Raw genomic sequence first — 15708 nt, 5'->3', positions numbered from 1 at the left:
ATGGCCCATTTTAGCCCTTCTAATTCCCTGCTCCAGTTCTTTCCCACTTGCTTTATACTTCCATTGCCTTCAGTTGTACTAGGGCTGCCTCGGTGAGATGCTGGCGCGATGACAAGTGAAATCACTGGCGTATTGCATCTGGATTTCAGCTCTTTGCCCTGTGTTTGGACCAAGACTGTGATGTGGTGTGGTCCTGGAGAAACCCGAGCTGAGTGTCAGTGAGCAGATTATTGGAGACCAAGTGCCGGTCGGGGAAGCTGTTGAGGCATTTTCCATCTTTGGTGAATTCAGAGCAGAGAGATAGAATGGTAACTGGCTGGATTGGATTGGATTTGTCCTGCTTTAGACACCTAAACATCTTGTTCCCAGCAACACTGTTTTCCTACAACATAGAAAGAAGCCATTCAACCCGTCTAGTTTCCCGCATTCAGTTTCATTGTAATCCCAATTCTCCCACGTTTCTCTATAACACCACATACAAATCCACGTGATCACAGGGGCAATGTGCAAACTCCGTACAGACAGCACCTATAGTCAGGATCGAACCCGGGTCTCTAACGCTGTAAGGCAGCAACTCTACTGCTGCGCCACTGTGCCCTGATGCCTACACCAATGCAGACAACACCAGTGTAGACAGTACTCTGTCACCAACACTAATGTGTAGACTGTACTCTGAACCTGACACTGGTTTCCAATGCACTTTCACCTTTCCTCATCACTGCTGTGATCAGTGAACCATGCCCCCCGGTCATTATTCCTAGACGATGGCTGCGGATGTTTCTGAGCAGCGTTACGCTGACTAACTGCGAGAGCCGCACGTGTGGAGTATTCCACAATGATGCCCACGTGCTGGCCAACATCTTTCCTTTCCTGTTCATAGTAGGTCGGCACGTTTTTGAATCTAGGCTTGGAGCCTGAGATTGAAGTCTAGATTTTAGAGATACATCAGTGGGGAAAAAAGCCCTTCGGTCCACCGGGTCCAAACCGACCAGTGATCACCCATTCACACTAGTTCCACTCCCTGCACACTAGCGGCCAGTGTGTGCAGAGGCCAATTAGCCTACAAACCCGCACATCTTTGAGAGGTGGAAACTCATGCAGTGACAGGGAGAACGTGCAAACTCCACGCAGACACCTGAGGTCAAGATCGAACCCGGGTCTCCGGCATTGTGAGGCAGCAGCTCAACCATCTGTGCCACTGTGCCGTCCCACACACGCCACTGTGCTGCTTGTGCAGAAGACATAGTGAGCACCAGGGCACTGCCATGCTTTGGAATGATAACAGTATCCAACCCTGACTCTGAACCCAAATCACTTTTGCCAGTGCCCCTCAGTGCCTGTGCCAAATCCCCCAAACTCCTTTCATCTGTGTCAGCAACCACCCAAGTCTCCTCTACCTGTTGCCTGTACCTGCCCCAGGCACTTTGAGCCTATCCCTCCACACTGCCCAAACTGCCAGGCACTGCCTTCTGTGCCAGCCTGGACTGCTGTCCCAGCCTCAGACAGAAGCCCTTGACACCAGCCCTGGGTGCAAACACCCATTGCTCCTCATACACAGAGATGTGCCGACACAAAGAGACATGTGCGCACACTCACGGAGACACAGATACAAGTGCACACGCAAATATACACTCGCGTCCACCACAACCGTCCTGACCTTCTGTCCATTTACACTAATTCCATTTGCCTGCATTGGGCTCATTTGCTGCTATGCCTTGCTGAAGTACCTTTCTGAATAGTTATTGTAGGCAGTGATTGTCTCTCAGCGTTGTACTTGCATCTCACCGTGTCGGCAGTGGCAGCCCACTGCACACTGGAGAAGCCACGTGCATTCCCGGCAATCTGGGCCCACTCCATTCCCACAGATTTAACCAGCGCTTGTCGTCTAGTTGAGCAGAGGCAAAGTGAAGGCCAATCCTTTCTCTCTCTGTAGCAACCAACTGGCTATCCTCTGGCATTGGTAAATGGTGGTCACGTGTTTAGGATTAAAGCAACCAATGACAAAAACACTCAGCAGATCAAAGGCTGGCCCTTCACGTTGCCTAAAATAGACACAAAAGCTGGAGTAACTCAGCGGGTCAGACAGCACCCCTGGGGAAAAAAGGAATAGGTGATGTTTTGGGTTAAGAACCTTCTTCAGACCTCCACTTTGCCTTTTACCACTGGTTAAAGCTGTGGAGTTGGGTCAAATGTGCAAAGCAATTCACTCAAACTCTGTGCCGTCTCCATTGTGCAGTGCGGAGGATATTGCTAGTGTACGAGGTGATCGCTGGTCGGCGCGGATTCAATGGGCCAAAGGGCCTGTTTCTAGAGTCTGAGGTCCAAAATTAATGTTGGATTTTCCTTCACATCAAGGTGGAATAAGAACAATCCGGACCAGTACGCTCTTCAGTACACGGATGGGATACAGAGCTACATCACAGAGACGGTGAGGGACTGTGCATGTGTCCATGGAGATGACAGGGACAGGTGGCTGTGGGGATTTGGGCCTTGCTGATGTGCTGGGGAGACCTCCCCCTGAGTGGTGTTGGTGGTGTTGGTCTCAAGGTGTCCTCTGTTGCAACCACAACATACGGACAAAGTGCCGCTGTTCACGAAGGGGAATGCATCAGTGTGGAGATGCTGCTCTTCATTGACACATTCTCTCAGCACGTGGCCAAGGGAAACTGTGCAGAGTGTGGAGATAACAGGATTGTTCCCCTTGGAGGAGAGATTCTGTTGGGCTTTCCCTCATTTTATGTGGCTTTATTTCTAAGGGCAATTATTTCTAAAGGGGGGGGGGGGGGGAGTCAACGTACCAAGGGCACAGAATTCATTCAATTGGGATAAGACTGAAGAGGGTGGCACAGTGGCCTAGTGGTAGAGTTGCAGCCTTAAAGCTCCAGAGACCCGGGTTTGATCCTGACTACGGGTGCTGTCTGTATGGAGTTTGTACGTTCTCCCTGTGACTACATGAGTTTTATCCAGATGCTTCGGTTTCCTTCCGCTTTACAAAGACATAGAGGTTTGTAGGTTGTTTAAGAAGGAACTGCAGATGCTGGAAAATCAAAGGTACACAAAAATCCCTAGATGCTGCTGCACCTGCTGAGTTTCTCCAGCATTTTTGTATACCTGAGGTTTGTAGGTTAATTGGCTTCTATAAATTGGCTCTTAAATAAGAGGCTGTTTCCACATTGTATCTCTATAAAGTCTAAAGTGTAAAGGAAGGGAGAGCACTTTTGCACAGTGTTGGGCCAACCTGAAAAGATGGTGCGAGCAAAATCAAGGATGTCTTGTGAAAGGTTACTGAATAAAGACTGGGAAATGAGCAGAGTTGCAGGATGGGACAATATCTGGGGAGGGTAAGTCTAAAGTTGTGACAGTCAGGGCTAATAAGTTTTTTCTGCTCTCGGACTGTTGCCCACTGACTTTCTTCCTGACTCGTTACAGAATCGGCATGAAATTAAGAACGGAAGCATTCTGCGTTTGGCCACAGCCCCGGTAAGTTCCTCCCCGTTCGTGCACAGGTAGATTTGTCCCCTTCAGTACGGGGCCCTGACAATGGTAATCCCACCGGCCAAACCCTTCCTGTAGGAAGACTGGGTTAGACTGGTGGCTTTGCTTTGGGTCATATCCCATCCCATGGGTTTATTGGGAATGGGCCTGCATGCCAGCATTTCATGTATATGAGACGCGTGTTGCTGTGTGTCAGTCCTTGTACACACAGACATGTGTATATATGCACATGTACTGTCGTGTGTCTGTCCGTGTACACATATGCACGTGTTTATGCACCAGTGTTGTCATGCGTGTGTGTGTGTGTGTCCGTGCTGTTCTCCCTGTGACCCTGTATGTTTCCTTCAGCTGCTCTGGTTTCCACCTACATCCCAAAGACGTACGATGTAGTGGGTTAATTTTACCATGTTGTGGATAAATGGCAAAAGGAACAAAGATTTGATGGGCATATGAGAGAGAATAAATTGTAGGAGCATGGAGAAGTAAGTGGACTAACGAGGTTGCCGTATACGGGAGTTGACATTGACTGTGAGCAGAATGGCCTCATAGAGTCATAAAGTCATACGGTGGGAAAACAGGCCAATTGGCCCAACTAACTCATGCCGACCAAGATGCCACATCTACACTAGTCCCAGCTGCCTGCATTTGGCCCACACCCCTCAAAACCTATTCTATCCAAGTACTAGTCTTAATGTTTCTTAAACATTGTGATAGTACCTGCCTCAACTGTCTCCTCTGGCAGCTCATACCTACCTTTGTGTAAAACCGTTACCCATCAGGTTTCCATTAAATCTTCTCTATTCCCCTCCTCTGGGTAAAAGACTCTATACATTTACCCCATCTGTTCTGCCTTCTGTCATCACAAGTAAGATTTACACCATTGAGTGTCTGGACCCTAAGCTCTGCTAATCCTCATTACTCCTCTTCTCCGCTAATCTTGGTGGAGTGTCCATTGTCGTGCTGTAGTGCACTGGGATTGTTCACCAGACTAAGGGACCCGTATAGACAGAAGCTGTTCTCCGAACCCGTCAAACACCAGCTCACATCAAGAGCTGGCATCCAGCACGGCCTCGAGTGCGTCTCCTGGTGTACAACACTGGTACTGCACCTCTGCACCGTCAGCAGAAAAAACCCTGCAATAGTGCTTTTACTCATCGTGGTTAAGAGGTATTGCACATTCTCTAAATGGCAGGACAGAGAATTGGGTGGAGTATAATAAAAACCAACACGTGACTGAGAGATTACCAGAGAAGGAAATATTAAAACTCATCAGAAACATGAAAATAGATATGCAGAGGTCCAAAAAATACAAACATTTCAAAAACATTACAGATGTAGCATTTTTCTGATGGATTCCACGTCAGAAATGTAGAATCCTCACGGGAGGGGGAGGATATTGGGAGAGATTACTTTCTGCACAGTGGGTTGCTGGCACATTGAGTATCCCAATGAATTTGCATTTGAGTTTAGTTTATTGTCTCGTGTACCAAGGTACAGTGAAAAGCTTTTGTTGCATGCTAACAATTCAGTGGAAAGACAATACATCACTACAATTGAGCCATTCACAATGTACAGATAAGTGATAAAGGGAATAATGTTTAGTACCAGTTAAAGTCAGTAAAGTCCGATCAAAGATAGTCCGAGGGTCTCGAATTCAGGTAGATAGTAGTTCAGGACTGCTCTCTAGTTGTGGTAGGATGGTTCAGTTGCCTTAACAGCGGGGAAGAAACTCTCCATGAATTATACATCGACTATGGTGTGTGAACTGGGTTAGCTTTTTAAAGGAAAGCCAGTAAATTACAAGAAAAATGAACTGAAAGCTGAAGAAGTCAGTCCAGGAAAATGGCATGTGTCTGTGTGTGGTGCATCAAAGCTTTTCTGTGTGTGTGTCTCAGGCAGCAGGCATGTACAGACTTGGTCACTGAGCACTTTGTGTCTCCTGCACCGTGCAGTACGATGAGGACTGCTGTTACCCCAGCACCACTTAACTGCACGAGCCCCACAACCCTCAACATCCAAAAACCTATTGATCTCCATCTTGTATGTACTCGGTGACTGAGGGCCCACACCTCTCTTGGGCAGCGAATTCCAAAACTTCACCACATATTGGGTGAAAATCATCTCTGTCCGAAATGGTTGACTCCTTATTTTCACGAGGTGAACCAAATTCTATGCACTCTCGCCACCAAGGCAGTGTCCCTGTCAAACCTAACAGTACAGCAAGGAACAGGCCCTTCGGCCCACTGTGTTTGTGCAGAACCTCTCGCTCTTCTATCTTCTGGAGAAGATGGGCTTAATTTGTTTATGGACAAGCTCACCATCCAAGAATCAATTGGTGAGTGTGCGCTGTCTGTTTGACAAGCGTACCGAGACTAGGCCTGTGTACAATGCCAGAGCCCTATGATATGTTCTGGTCACTGGACCCACTACCTCTACACTGAGCATGCTTCCACTGTGGCACTTGGCACCAAATGTGACAGGGAGATAGATAGTGTCAAGCCAGACGGCAGCTCAACCAAGCTGGGCAGGGACATGAAGCCATTTTAAAAATCAAATTCGGTAAATAGTTCTTCTTCTTTGACAATAGCATTGGTAGAAGCATGTTCAAGTCCTGGACACAGGGAGGACTAAGTTTCTGCACTTGCTTCCAAGACCCTTTTAAAGAAGGTTTGCTTGAGTAGTAATAGCTTCAAATGTTTCACTGATTCATTCAATGGAAATGCATGTCAGGAGCTTGCTCTGATGCAGATTAAGATCATCTTTTCCAAAAGTTGGAGAAGTGCGAGATGTGGCGCAAATCTCCGTGGGCCTGTTGCCGTGCTATACTGTTCAACATTCTGTCATGGAAATGGCAGCATTTCTTGCCAATCCCTAAAAGATGGCAATGAAAAACTAAAAGATAGAGGGAAGGAAAAATTAGAGGTTGTGATAAAACGCGCCAGAAATATAAACTATATTGTAAAAGCTCCTGTTGATTGAGGTGTAAGTAACATGAAAATCTTGCTTGCAGCAACATCAGAGTCAGATGACACACAAAACATAAATTATACCTAAATTACAGGCAGCGAAAAGAAAAAGTGTGCAAAATTAAAAACAAGAGGCAATGCAAATCACAGCGAGAAAACAATTGGAAGAAAGTGCCAGGTCAAAAGTTATTGGGGAAAGTAAAAGCATATGGTGCAGGAGTGGACAGAGTGGTTTGGACAGAAGAGTGGCCAAGTGGCTACGCTCATTGGCGTCAAACCCTCTGTCATGTTGAGAACATGTTGAAAATTTAGCGGCGACCAGAAAGACGCTACGACTTTATGCGCGACTGAGGAGATTACTCCCGGCAACCACCAGCGAACATGTGGCGACAAACTAGTCGCCTGTAGTTGCCTAAAAAATTGCCTAAGTGGGACAGGCCCATTACCACACAAGGGGCAGGTTGTCTCACGAGGAAAGGTAGGACAGGTGAGGCTTGTATCTGCTGGAGTCAGAAGAGTGAGAAGGGATTGCTTGATATATATGAGTTCCTGAGGGGATTTTGACAAGAGGGAAGTGAACCAGAGGTGACGTCTCTAAAAATAAGGAGTAAATTTAAGGCAACAATGAGGCTTTTTTTTTTCTCTTGGGGGAAGTGAGCCTTTGAAACCCTCTTCCTCAGAGACTTGTGGAAGCAGCATATTTAAATGTTATGAAGGCGGAGGGGGAGAACAGTTACCGAGATTGGGTGGGAATGTTCATGTTATAGGAGCAGAATTAGGCCATTCAGCCCATCAAGTCTACTCTGCCATTCAATCAAGGCTGATCGATCTCTCTCAACATCATTCTCCTGCCCCAACTGAGGGCGGTTAAACATGTGGACACCTCAGATATGTCTACTCTGATTGAAAGTTTGTGTCTGCCCAACGCATCCTTGTTGCTCAGTCGCGACTCTGCCACAACTACGTTGGGCTACATTGCAGCAATCAAATCACGTCATGCAACACAGAAACAATCCTTACAGCCCACTGTTTACACTGATGCCATGCTCTTCCCATTTCATTTCCCACATTCCCAAGAGTGCCCCAGATTCACTGGCATGTCTCTTTCCCGGTTCCAGAGTCGAGAGGCGGAGAATCTGTACACGGGGACCCAGAGTGGCAACTATGACGTGCGCTTTGAGTCGCTGAAGGGGCTGGCAGTCCTCTCCAAGGACATCACCTTTGCCCAGGAGTTTATCAGCAAGGACGGCATTGCAGCGCTGGTCCGCATTGTGGAGAACGGCAACGAGTAAGTAGAGGGCTGGGCAAGGCTCGAGTCAGAGAGTGGTGCATCTGTGGAATTCTTAGCCACAGAAGGCCAAGTCAATGGATTTTCTTAATGCAGAGATAGATAGATATTGTTGATTAGTATGGGTGTCAAGGATTATGGGGGAGAAGGCAGGAGAATAGGGTTAGATGGATCAGCCTTGATAGAATGGCATAGACTTGATGGGTCGAATGGCCTAATTCTGCTCCTATCACTTACGATCTTATGGCAACACATAAAGGCACACTTCATACCTCAATGACATGGACCCTGACAGTCTACATCCACTAGGACCCAGCCCCTCAATAGATCTCAGAACCCCTATAACCTTGACCCCTAAAGGTCCCAAGAGAGGGAAAATGTCCTGATGCCTACAAACAGATACCCCAGCCCCACTTGAGCAGCCTAATCACACCAAGCATGTGCTCTCTGTAAGATACACTACCGTCAGTCACCCAGGCTACCCCAACAGCAGCTCCCAAACCCACCGCCTGCACACTAAGAATGTCAAGGACAGCAGGTGCATGAACACCACCACCAGCTAGTCAATGCTGCTTCACCAGCCCAACTTCCCCTTCATCCCAAAGCCCAAAGATGCTCAATCTGCCCCCAACAAACAGTCCCCTATCTATACTTCAGATAAGTTAAAATGCATTGGACCAGCAATCCGTGTGTAACTGATCCCAACCTAACACCCCACATGATACTCTGTCAACAACATCTTTCAAACTAAGTGATATTTGGCACAAACTCTCCATTCTGTGGACAATGGAGTAACTCAGTGTGTTAGGCAGCATCTCTGTTGAACATGGATAGGTGACGTTAGGGTCAGGATCTTGAAGAGGGGTGCGAGGGGAGGGAAAGAAATCTGGGAAAGATGAGAGGCAAGACAAAGTGTGGGTTGCCCCTCCCTACAATCTGACTGAACAAGGGTCCCGACCCGAAACGTCGCCTTTTCGTCTTCTCCAGAGATGCTGCCTGACCCGCAGAGTTTTAGAGATACAGCGTGGAAACAGGACATTCGGCCCACTGACTCCGCGCCGGCCAGCGATCCTATACACGAGGGAGTAGGGAGAGGTGCATGTGGAGCACAAATGCTAACTAGACTAGTGGGCTAAATGGCCTGGTACAGTTCACACTACTATTTCACTCATGAGGAAGTTAAAAGGATGTGGTCATGAACCGAGTTCCCTCGAATGGCTGTCTTTCCTGAACCTCAAAACAATCCCAAGGGATTGGGCACAGCTTCCCGACACTTGTCGTCTCTCCTGAAATCACCTGCGCACAACCTACCCTCAGGTGCAACTATCTACCCTCCTGTGGTAACTGTAGTCTGTTCCAGTTAACAGGAGACACACAAGACTGCAGATAGTGGAATCTGGAGGGGGGAAAAAAACAAATCTGAAGGAACACAGCAGGTCAGGCAGCATCCGTGGGGGCAGAGAAATGGGTGACTATTCATGTCAGCACCCTGGGTTCGGACTGAAGTAGTGCATGAAAAGTGTGACCACCAGAACTCTGGACATCAATGCTGAGCTTGTTTTGCAAGGCAGGGTACTCGGATAGCTAGCCGTCGATGGGCCGAGTAGCCTATTTGCTTCTGTTGCTAGAGAACTGGCACAGATGAGGAATTGAGGCCAGCATAGATCAGCAAGGATTATATTGAATGGTCTATAGAGCAGGCATGAGGGCGGAATGGCCTACCCTTGCTCGTATGTTTAAGGTCAGCTTTAGGTGCTGGGGTTGGCTCAGGCACACCCCACTATGGGTAAGAAGAATGGAGAAACAAGGAACTGCAGATGCTGGTTTACAGACACAAATTGCTGGATTAACTAAACGGGTCAGGCAGCATCTTTGGAGAACATGGATAGGTGATGTTTCGGGTCGGGCTGCTTCTTCAGACTGATTGTGGTGGAGGATTGGGGGGGGGAAGCTGTAAGGGAGAAGGACGGAACGCTCTCAGTGATGACCACACTTCTAATGTACACACGGGTTGGGTCGTGTATGATCTTAATGGAAATACATGTTTGTTATGGCGCCGTTGGTAGAGTCGCCGTCTCAAAGCTCCAACGTCCCGGGTTCAATCCTTACATCGGGTGTTGTCTGTGTGGAGTTTGCACGTTCTCCGTGACCACATGCATATCTGGTTTCCTCCCACACCACAAAGATGTGCAGGTTGCTAAGTGGATTGGGCCGGCGTAAATTTCCCCTCATGTGTAAGTCAGTGGTGGAAACTAGGAGGTGTGGATGAGAACATGGGATTAATAAAGGATGTAAATTGGACATGGAGACAATGTAGGATTGACGGAGGATATAAATGAATGTAAATGGGTGGTGAATGGTCGGCGTGGACCCAGTGGGCCGAATGGCCTGTTTCTATGCTGTATGACTATGACACCTTCCACTCTCTCGGGGGCTGCCAGCTCCTCTACCTCGGCCATTTTGTTTGGCTCTGAGGCACAGAGTAACTGCGGGAGAGTTTTTCTGACTACTTTCTGTGTCTTCCAGCACGGGTGAGAGTTTGGCGCACACTCTGAATGCATTCATAGAGCTCATGGAACACGGTGTCGTCTCCTGGGAAACCCTCACCCCCGTCTTCATTAAGAAGGTTAGTCCACAGCTTGAAATTCAAAGAACCGCAGATGCTGAAAATCTGACATAAAAGCCGAAAGATGTTGGAATTACTCAGCAAGCCTGGCAGCGTGTGTGGAGAGAGAAACAGAGTTAACCTTTCAAGTCAAAGATCTTTCATCAGTCGCCAGCTTCCTGTGACATGGGGATATCGTTGGCTGGTCACCTGGACCTCTGAACCCATATTGGTTTCACTGGGGAAACAGCCAAGTTCTGGTGGAGCTCAGAGGGTCAGGGAGCATTTGTTGAGGGAAACGGACGGGCAACGTTTTGGTTCAGGCTTCTTCAGTCTGATGGAGGAGAGGGGAGAAAACTGGTAAAGACGGGTGGAGACAGGACCAAAACAGGCGAGTGATGGGTGGAAGGTACACAAAAATGCTTGAGAAACTCAGCGGGTGCAGCAACATCTATGGAGCAAAGGAAATAGGCGACGTTTCGGGCCGAAACCCTTCTTCAGACTGAGACTGGTGAGGAGGGATGAGTGGTTGGTGGGTGAAATGATAAATCCAGAGATGAAATGGAGATAAAAAGGTGCCCGGTAGAGAACAAAGAGGAGGACTGAAATGTAATGCTGGAGGGAGGGATATAGGTTGAAGGGGAAAGAGGGGGGAGGGGATAAAATATATATTGGTGACTCGCAATTGGGAGGGGTGGGCGATGAGCAGAGGAAGAGAGGAAAGGAACAAGTTGAGTGTGTGCATTGTGTGGGGGGAGGTGAGAAGGTGAGGGTCAGGGCTTTTGTTTGAAATTGGAAAATGCAAAGGTCAATAAAGAAACAAAGTGCTGGAATAACTGTGGATGAGGCAAGATCTCTGGAGAACATGGATAGGTGATGTTTTGTGTCGGGACCCTTTTTCACACTGATTGTGGGGGGTGTGGAAGGGGAAAAGAAAGCTGGAAGAGAGGAGGGGCAGGACAAATCCTGGCAAGTAATAGGTGGGTTACCTTCACCAATCCATGTTCTCCAGAGATGCCGCCTGACTCGCTGAGTTACTCCAGCACTTTGTGTAGTTTATTGTACACCAGCATCTGCGGTCGCTTGTTTCCACTCAAAGTTCATGCAGTTGGGTTGTAAGCTACCCATCGGTATATATGAGATGCTGCTCCTCCAGTTTGCATGAGGTCTCACTCTGGCAGTGGATGAGGCCAGGACAGTATGGGAAAGGGAAGGGGATTTGAAATGGTTAGGAACCAGGAAAGCTAGCCTGCTTTGGTGGACAGAGCACAGGTTTTGCTGGGTTAGTCTGGCTGCGTCGGCTTTGAGGGAGAGAATGGGCAGCCGGATTCTCCGGTGTACATATGGAGATCCATTTTACTAGCTGGTAGCACTCCAGCCACTGCACCACCTGCTCTGATGATAAGGCATTGTGTTGCTGGTTGGTGCTGCATTGGAAGTCCTTGGTCTGACCCATGGTCCTGACACCGGATGGATTATCACATGCACAGGAGACCTGGGGTGGACATTATTCCCGATGAGCAAATTGGGAAGTTTAATTAATCAGGGAGGCATCAAAACCAAACCTCATCCCTCATCAAATGGTGAAGGTGGAGTGACACGGGGGGGGGGGGGGGGGGGGGGGTGGGGGTCAGTGCTGGGGTCACTCTCCTAGTCATCAGATGTTTGGCTGGGAATACAGTGAGCGGAAGCAAAGAAAAGCGAGTGAAAGGGTAGCGTGCGCTGCGCTTTGGCACTGTGACCTTTGACCTTAGGCTCTGACCTTCTGTGTACATGTGTAGATTGCAGGCTTTGTGAACAAGTCGGCCATGGACGCGTCGATCCAGCAGTTATCTCTGGCCATCCTGGAGAGTATGGTGCTCAGCAGCAGCTACCTGTTTCAGCTGGTGAAGAACGAGGTGCCCCTGGACAGGCTCATCTCTCACCTCCAAGTGTAAGTGGCAGCCAGTCAAACCAGCGCTCCCTCCCCCATTGTCCGCGGGAACCCTGCACCACTTCCCCAAACACACGATAACTCATTCAGGCCCAAGTTCCAGCCTCCGGGCAATGGCGAGGAAGAGCTATGTGAGAGATTCAAGATTCAAGATTCAAGATAGATTTAATTGTCACGTGTGCCTGATGGCACAGTGAAATGAATTTCCATACAGCCATACAATAAAAATCAACAGGACACAACACACTATAGGGTTTGACAAAAAACATCCCCACACAGCAGAATCAAAGTTCCCCACTGTGTGGGAAGGCACCAAAGTCAGTCTCTTCCTCCACTATTCCCCGTGGTCAGGGCCTCCCAAAGCCCTCCGCAGTTGCGGCTACGGGCGGCCCGATGTTCAGGACCGCACGCCGGGGTGTTAAAAGTCCGACGTCAGGGCTGCGGGACGTCCTCAGCGGCGTCCCCCTCCTACCGGAGTCTGCGGCTTCCAAAGTCCACAGGCCGCGCCGGGTGGATACTGCTGCTGTAGGCTTTCCAGCTGTAGGGGCCGGTAGCAATGGCTGTGGTCTGGGGAAAGGTTTTGTTGATGGCTGCCCAGTGCTTTGTGAAGAGGCAGAGGGGCATAAAATGTTGCCTTGTACGCATAGAAATAAGGGCACAGGATGTGTGATTGTTCTCTGATAGCTTCCAGAAGCAACACTCTGGAGATAATTCAAACCAAGGTCTGTTGATGGCCACCAGTCTTGCACTATCTTCCAAAGCACACTTGGCCTTAATGTGCCATGGAACCAGGCCCACACCTCAGTCCAGTGGCTCCCAGTGATGGTCGTGAGAGTGAAGGTTAGCCCCTGCCCTCTGTAACATGGCGGACTCCTTCCTCTCCTCTCGTACAGTTAGGCGACACGACATGCTGTTCCTGATTGCATTTGCACCATGTTCTCTTCTGTAAACAGTGCTGCACCTGATTCTGTTTGGATATACTACTGTTCACCATCACACAGTATCCTTCTCCCACCCTTTCCCCATCCTTACCTATGCAGTAGTAACGCAGACAGGCGGGTAGAGTTGCTGCCTTTTAGCACCAGAGACCGGGGTTCGATTCTGACTATGGGTGCTGTCTTGATGGAGTTTGTACGTTCTCCCTGTGACCTGCATGGATTTTCCCTGGGTGCATCGGTTTCAAAGACGTACAGGTTTGTAGGCTAATTGGCTTGATAAAATTGTAAAACGGTCCCATGTGTGTGTAGGATAGTGTTAGGGTGCGGGGATCGTTGGTCGGCACAGATTCAGTGGGCCAAAGGGCCGGTTTCCGCACTGTATCTCTAAACTAAATTAAACTGAACTGATCCGAGAACCACCCTGCCCAGTTTCCACCCGGAATTATTTTGAGCTGGGAGCTATGGATGGGATAGAGTCATACAGCATGGAAACGGGTTCATCAACAAATTTGTCCATGCCGACCAAGATGTCCCAACTACACTAGTCTGACCTGCCTGCGTTTGGCCCATGCCCCATAAACCTTTCCTATCCATGTACCTATCCAAATGATTTTTAAATATTGATGTAGTATTTGTCTCAACTACCTTCTCTGGCAGCTCGTTTCATATACCTACCATCCTCTGTAAAAACAAAAATTTGGCCCTCAGGTTCTTATTAACTCTTATTTTCCCCTCCACCCCTCACCTTAAACTTGTTTTTTGATTCCCCTATTCTGGTATCTATTCCTCTCATGATCTTATACACCTCTATTAGATTACCCCTCATCCTCCCGCACTCCATGGAATAGAACTCTAATCTGTTCGACCTCTCCCTACAACTCAGGCCCTCAAATGCTGACAACATTCTCGTAAACCTTCCCTGCACCGTCTCCAGCATTGGCAACATCTTTCCTATCAGGGTGATCAAACTGAACGCAATATTCTAAATGTGGCCTCACCAACATCTTATACACTCTCTCTCTCAGGAAGCACGAATGAAATCCAAGACAAAAGCCACTCCTGGAATTGTGGGACTCCCATCTAGCAAGCCCCCTGCTTCCAAGAAGCCGATTAAATCCTTCAACACAGAGATCCGCAGAGACACCTATAGATTGGGGATCGGGAAGGGAATGGCTGAATCTCAGGCTCTGACTCCTCTTGTGTTATTTGCACTGAATGGAGATGGGTCACTCGCCCCAACAGGTCTGTTCAAAGCCTACACTTCTGAGTCATATCCTAACCTCAACAGACCCTCCTTTCCAGTGCTGAACCAGCTTTTCCTGAAAGGCATTGTTTTTCACCAGTATGATAGATGGCAATCCAATCCACATGAGAGTCATAGAGGTCTACAGTATAGAAACAGGCCCTTCGACCACTGCGTCTATCATGCCCAACTATACTAATCTCATTTGCTTGATTTAATTCCATTTCCTTCCACGTCCTGCTCATTTACGAACCAGTCCAGAGGCCTCTGAAATGCTGTTGCTGTTCCTACCTCCACCACCTGTTCTGGCAGCTCATTCCAGATGCCAGCTGAAGCATTTAACTGTTAGATCCCCTTCAAACCTCCTGCTCACCTGAATCCTCGGCCCTCCAATTTTAGACATCTTCACCGTGCTTGCAATAGCTGAGGTTCACTGGCTGCATGATGTTGGGTATCTGCTTATTGAGCACTGCTCTCACTTCTCCACTTATTGATGGTGACCTCTGCCCTCTGGCGGCGACCTCTACCCTCTGGCGGCGACCTCTGCCCTCTGGCAGCGACCCTCCCTCTGGCGGCCCCATCTGCGACCTCTGCCCTCTGACAATCTCTGCTCGTTGGTTGAGCTCGTTGTCTCCTCTCTTCCATCACAGGACAAACCAGATGATCCAGACGAAAGCAATGGCGCTGATCATAGCCCTGCTCCTCAGCTCCAACGACGATGAGAGGAAGGTACCTTTTCAATCTCTCGTACTGGAAGCAATGCTAACTAACCCTCGTGCGCTCCATGACAGAAGCTATAACATGACACGGTCTAGCTCTGTACAGTCAATAACAGTGTGAGCAATGTCACACCACGACTGTGTCACATAGAGTCCTCCGCAAGGTGACAGATGTTTATAGTATTGGGATTTATTTAGTATTGTCACGTGTACCGAGATACAGTGGAAAAACGTGGGCATGGAATAACCACAGTTATTAACATTCATTGGCGACTTATCCATTATCCACGCTCCACGGATATTTTAATTCATTCGTTAAACGTGAACAAGTAGTATATCCCACATATTTTCATTGGACATGGTGAATATATTTCTTTTTATTCCTGTCAGGAAACAATGGAGTTTCTCATTAAAAGAAACCTGAGGCAATATGTCTTCAAGGTAAGGCACTTGCATTGGCCAAAACCCAGACAGGCCACTCGGTGGGGATTGGACAAGCTTTATGGAGGGAGGTGGGGATT

At 48.4% G+C, this 15708-nt stretch overlaps 1 protein-coding gene across 2 annotated transcripts in view; it reads left to right on the top strand.

The window, feature by feature from the left end:
* Positions 1–15708, top strand: part of elmo3 (engulfment and cell motility 3) — an 83492-nt gene that overhangs the window by 35833 nt on the left and 31951 nt on the right. For both annotated transcript variants that reach the window (XM_055648690.1, XM_055648691.1), the window contains 7 exons: positions 2356–2428; positions 3430–3480; positions 7580–7749; positions 10276–10375; positions 12136–12287; positions 15119–15197; positions 15578–15628. In XM_055648690.1, coding sequence (XP_055504665.1) covers positions 2356–2428; positions 3430–3480; positions 7580–7749; positions 10276–10375; positions 12136–12287; positions 15119–15197; positions 15578–15628 — 676 coding nt within the window. The remainder of the gene's footprint in view (positions 1–2355; positions 2429–3429; positions 3481–7579; positions 7750–10275; positions 10376–12135; positions 12288–15118; positions 15198–15577; positions 15629–15708) is intronic.

This window comes from Leucoraja erinacea, chromosome 17, assembly GCF_028641065.1.
Source record: "Leucoraja erinacea ecotype New England chromosome 17, Leri_hhj_1, whole genome shotgun sequence".
NCBI classification, from domain to species: domain Eukaryota; kingdom Metazoa; phylum Chordata; class Chondrichthyes; order Rajiformes; family Rajidae; genus Leucoraja; species Leucoraja erinaceus.
Note: the sequence above shows the minus strand (reverse complement) of the source record. Positions and strands in the feature narration are given on the sequence as shown.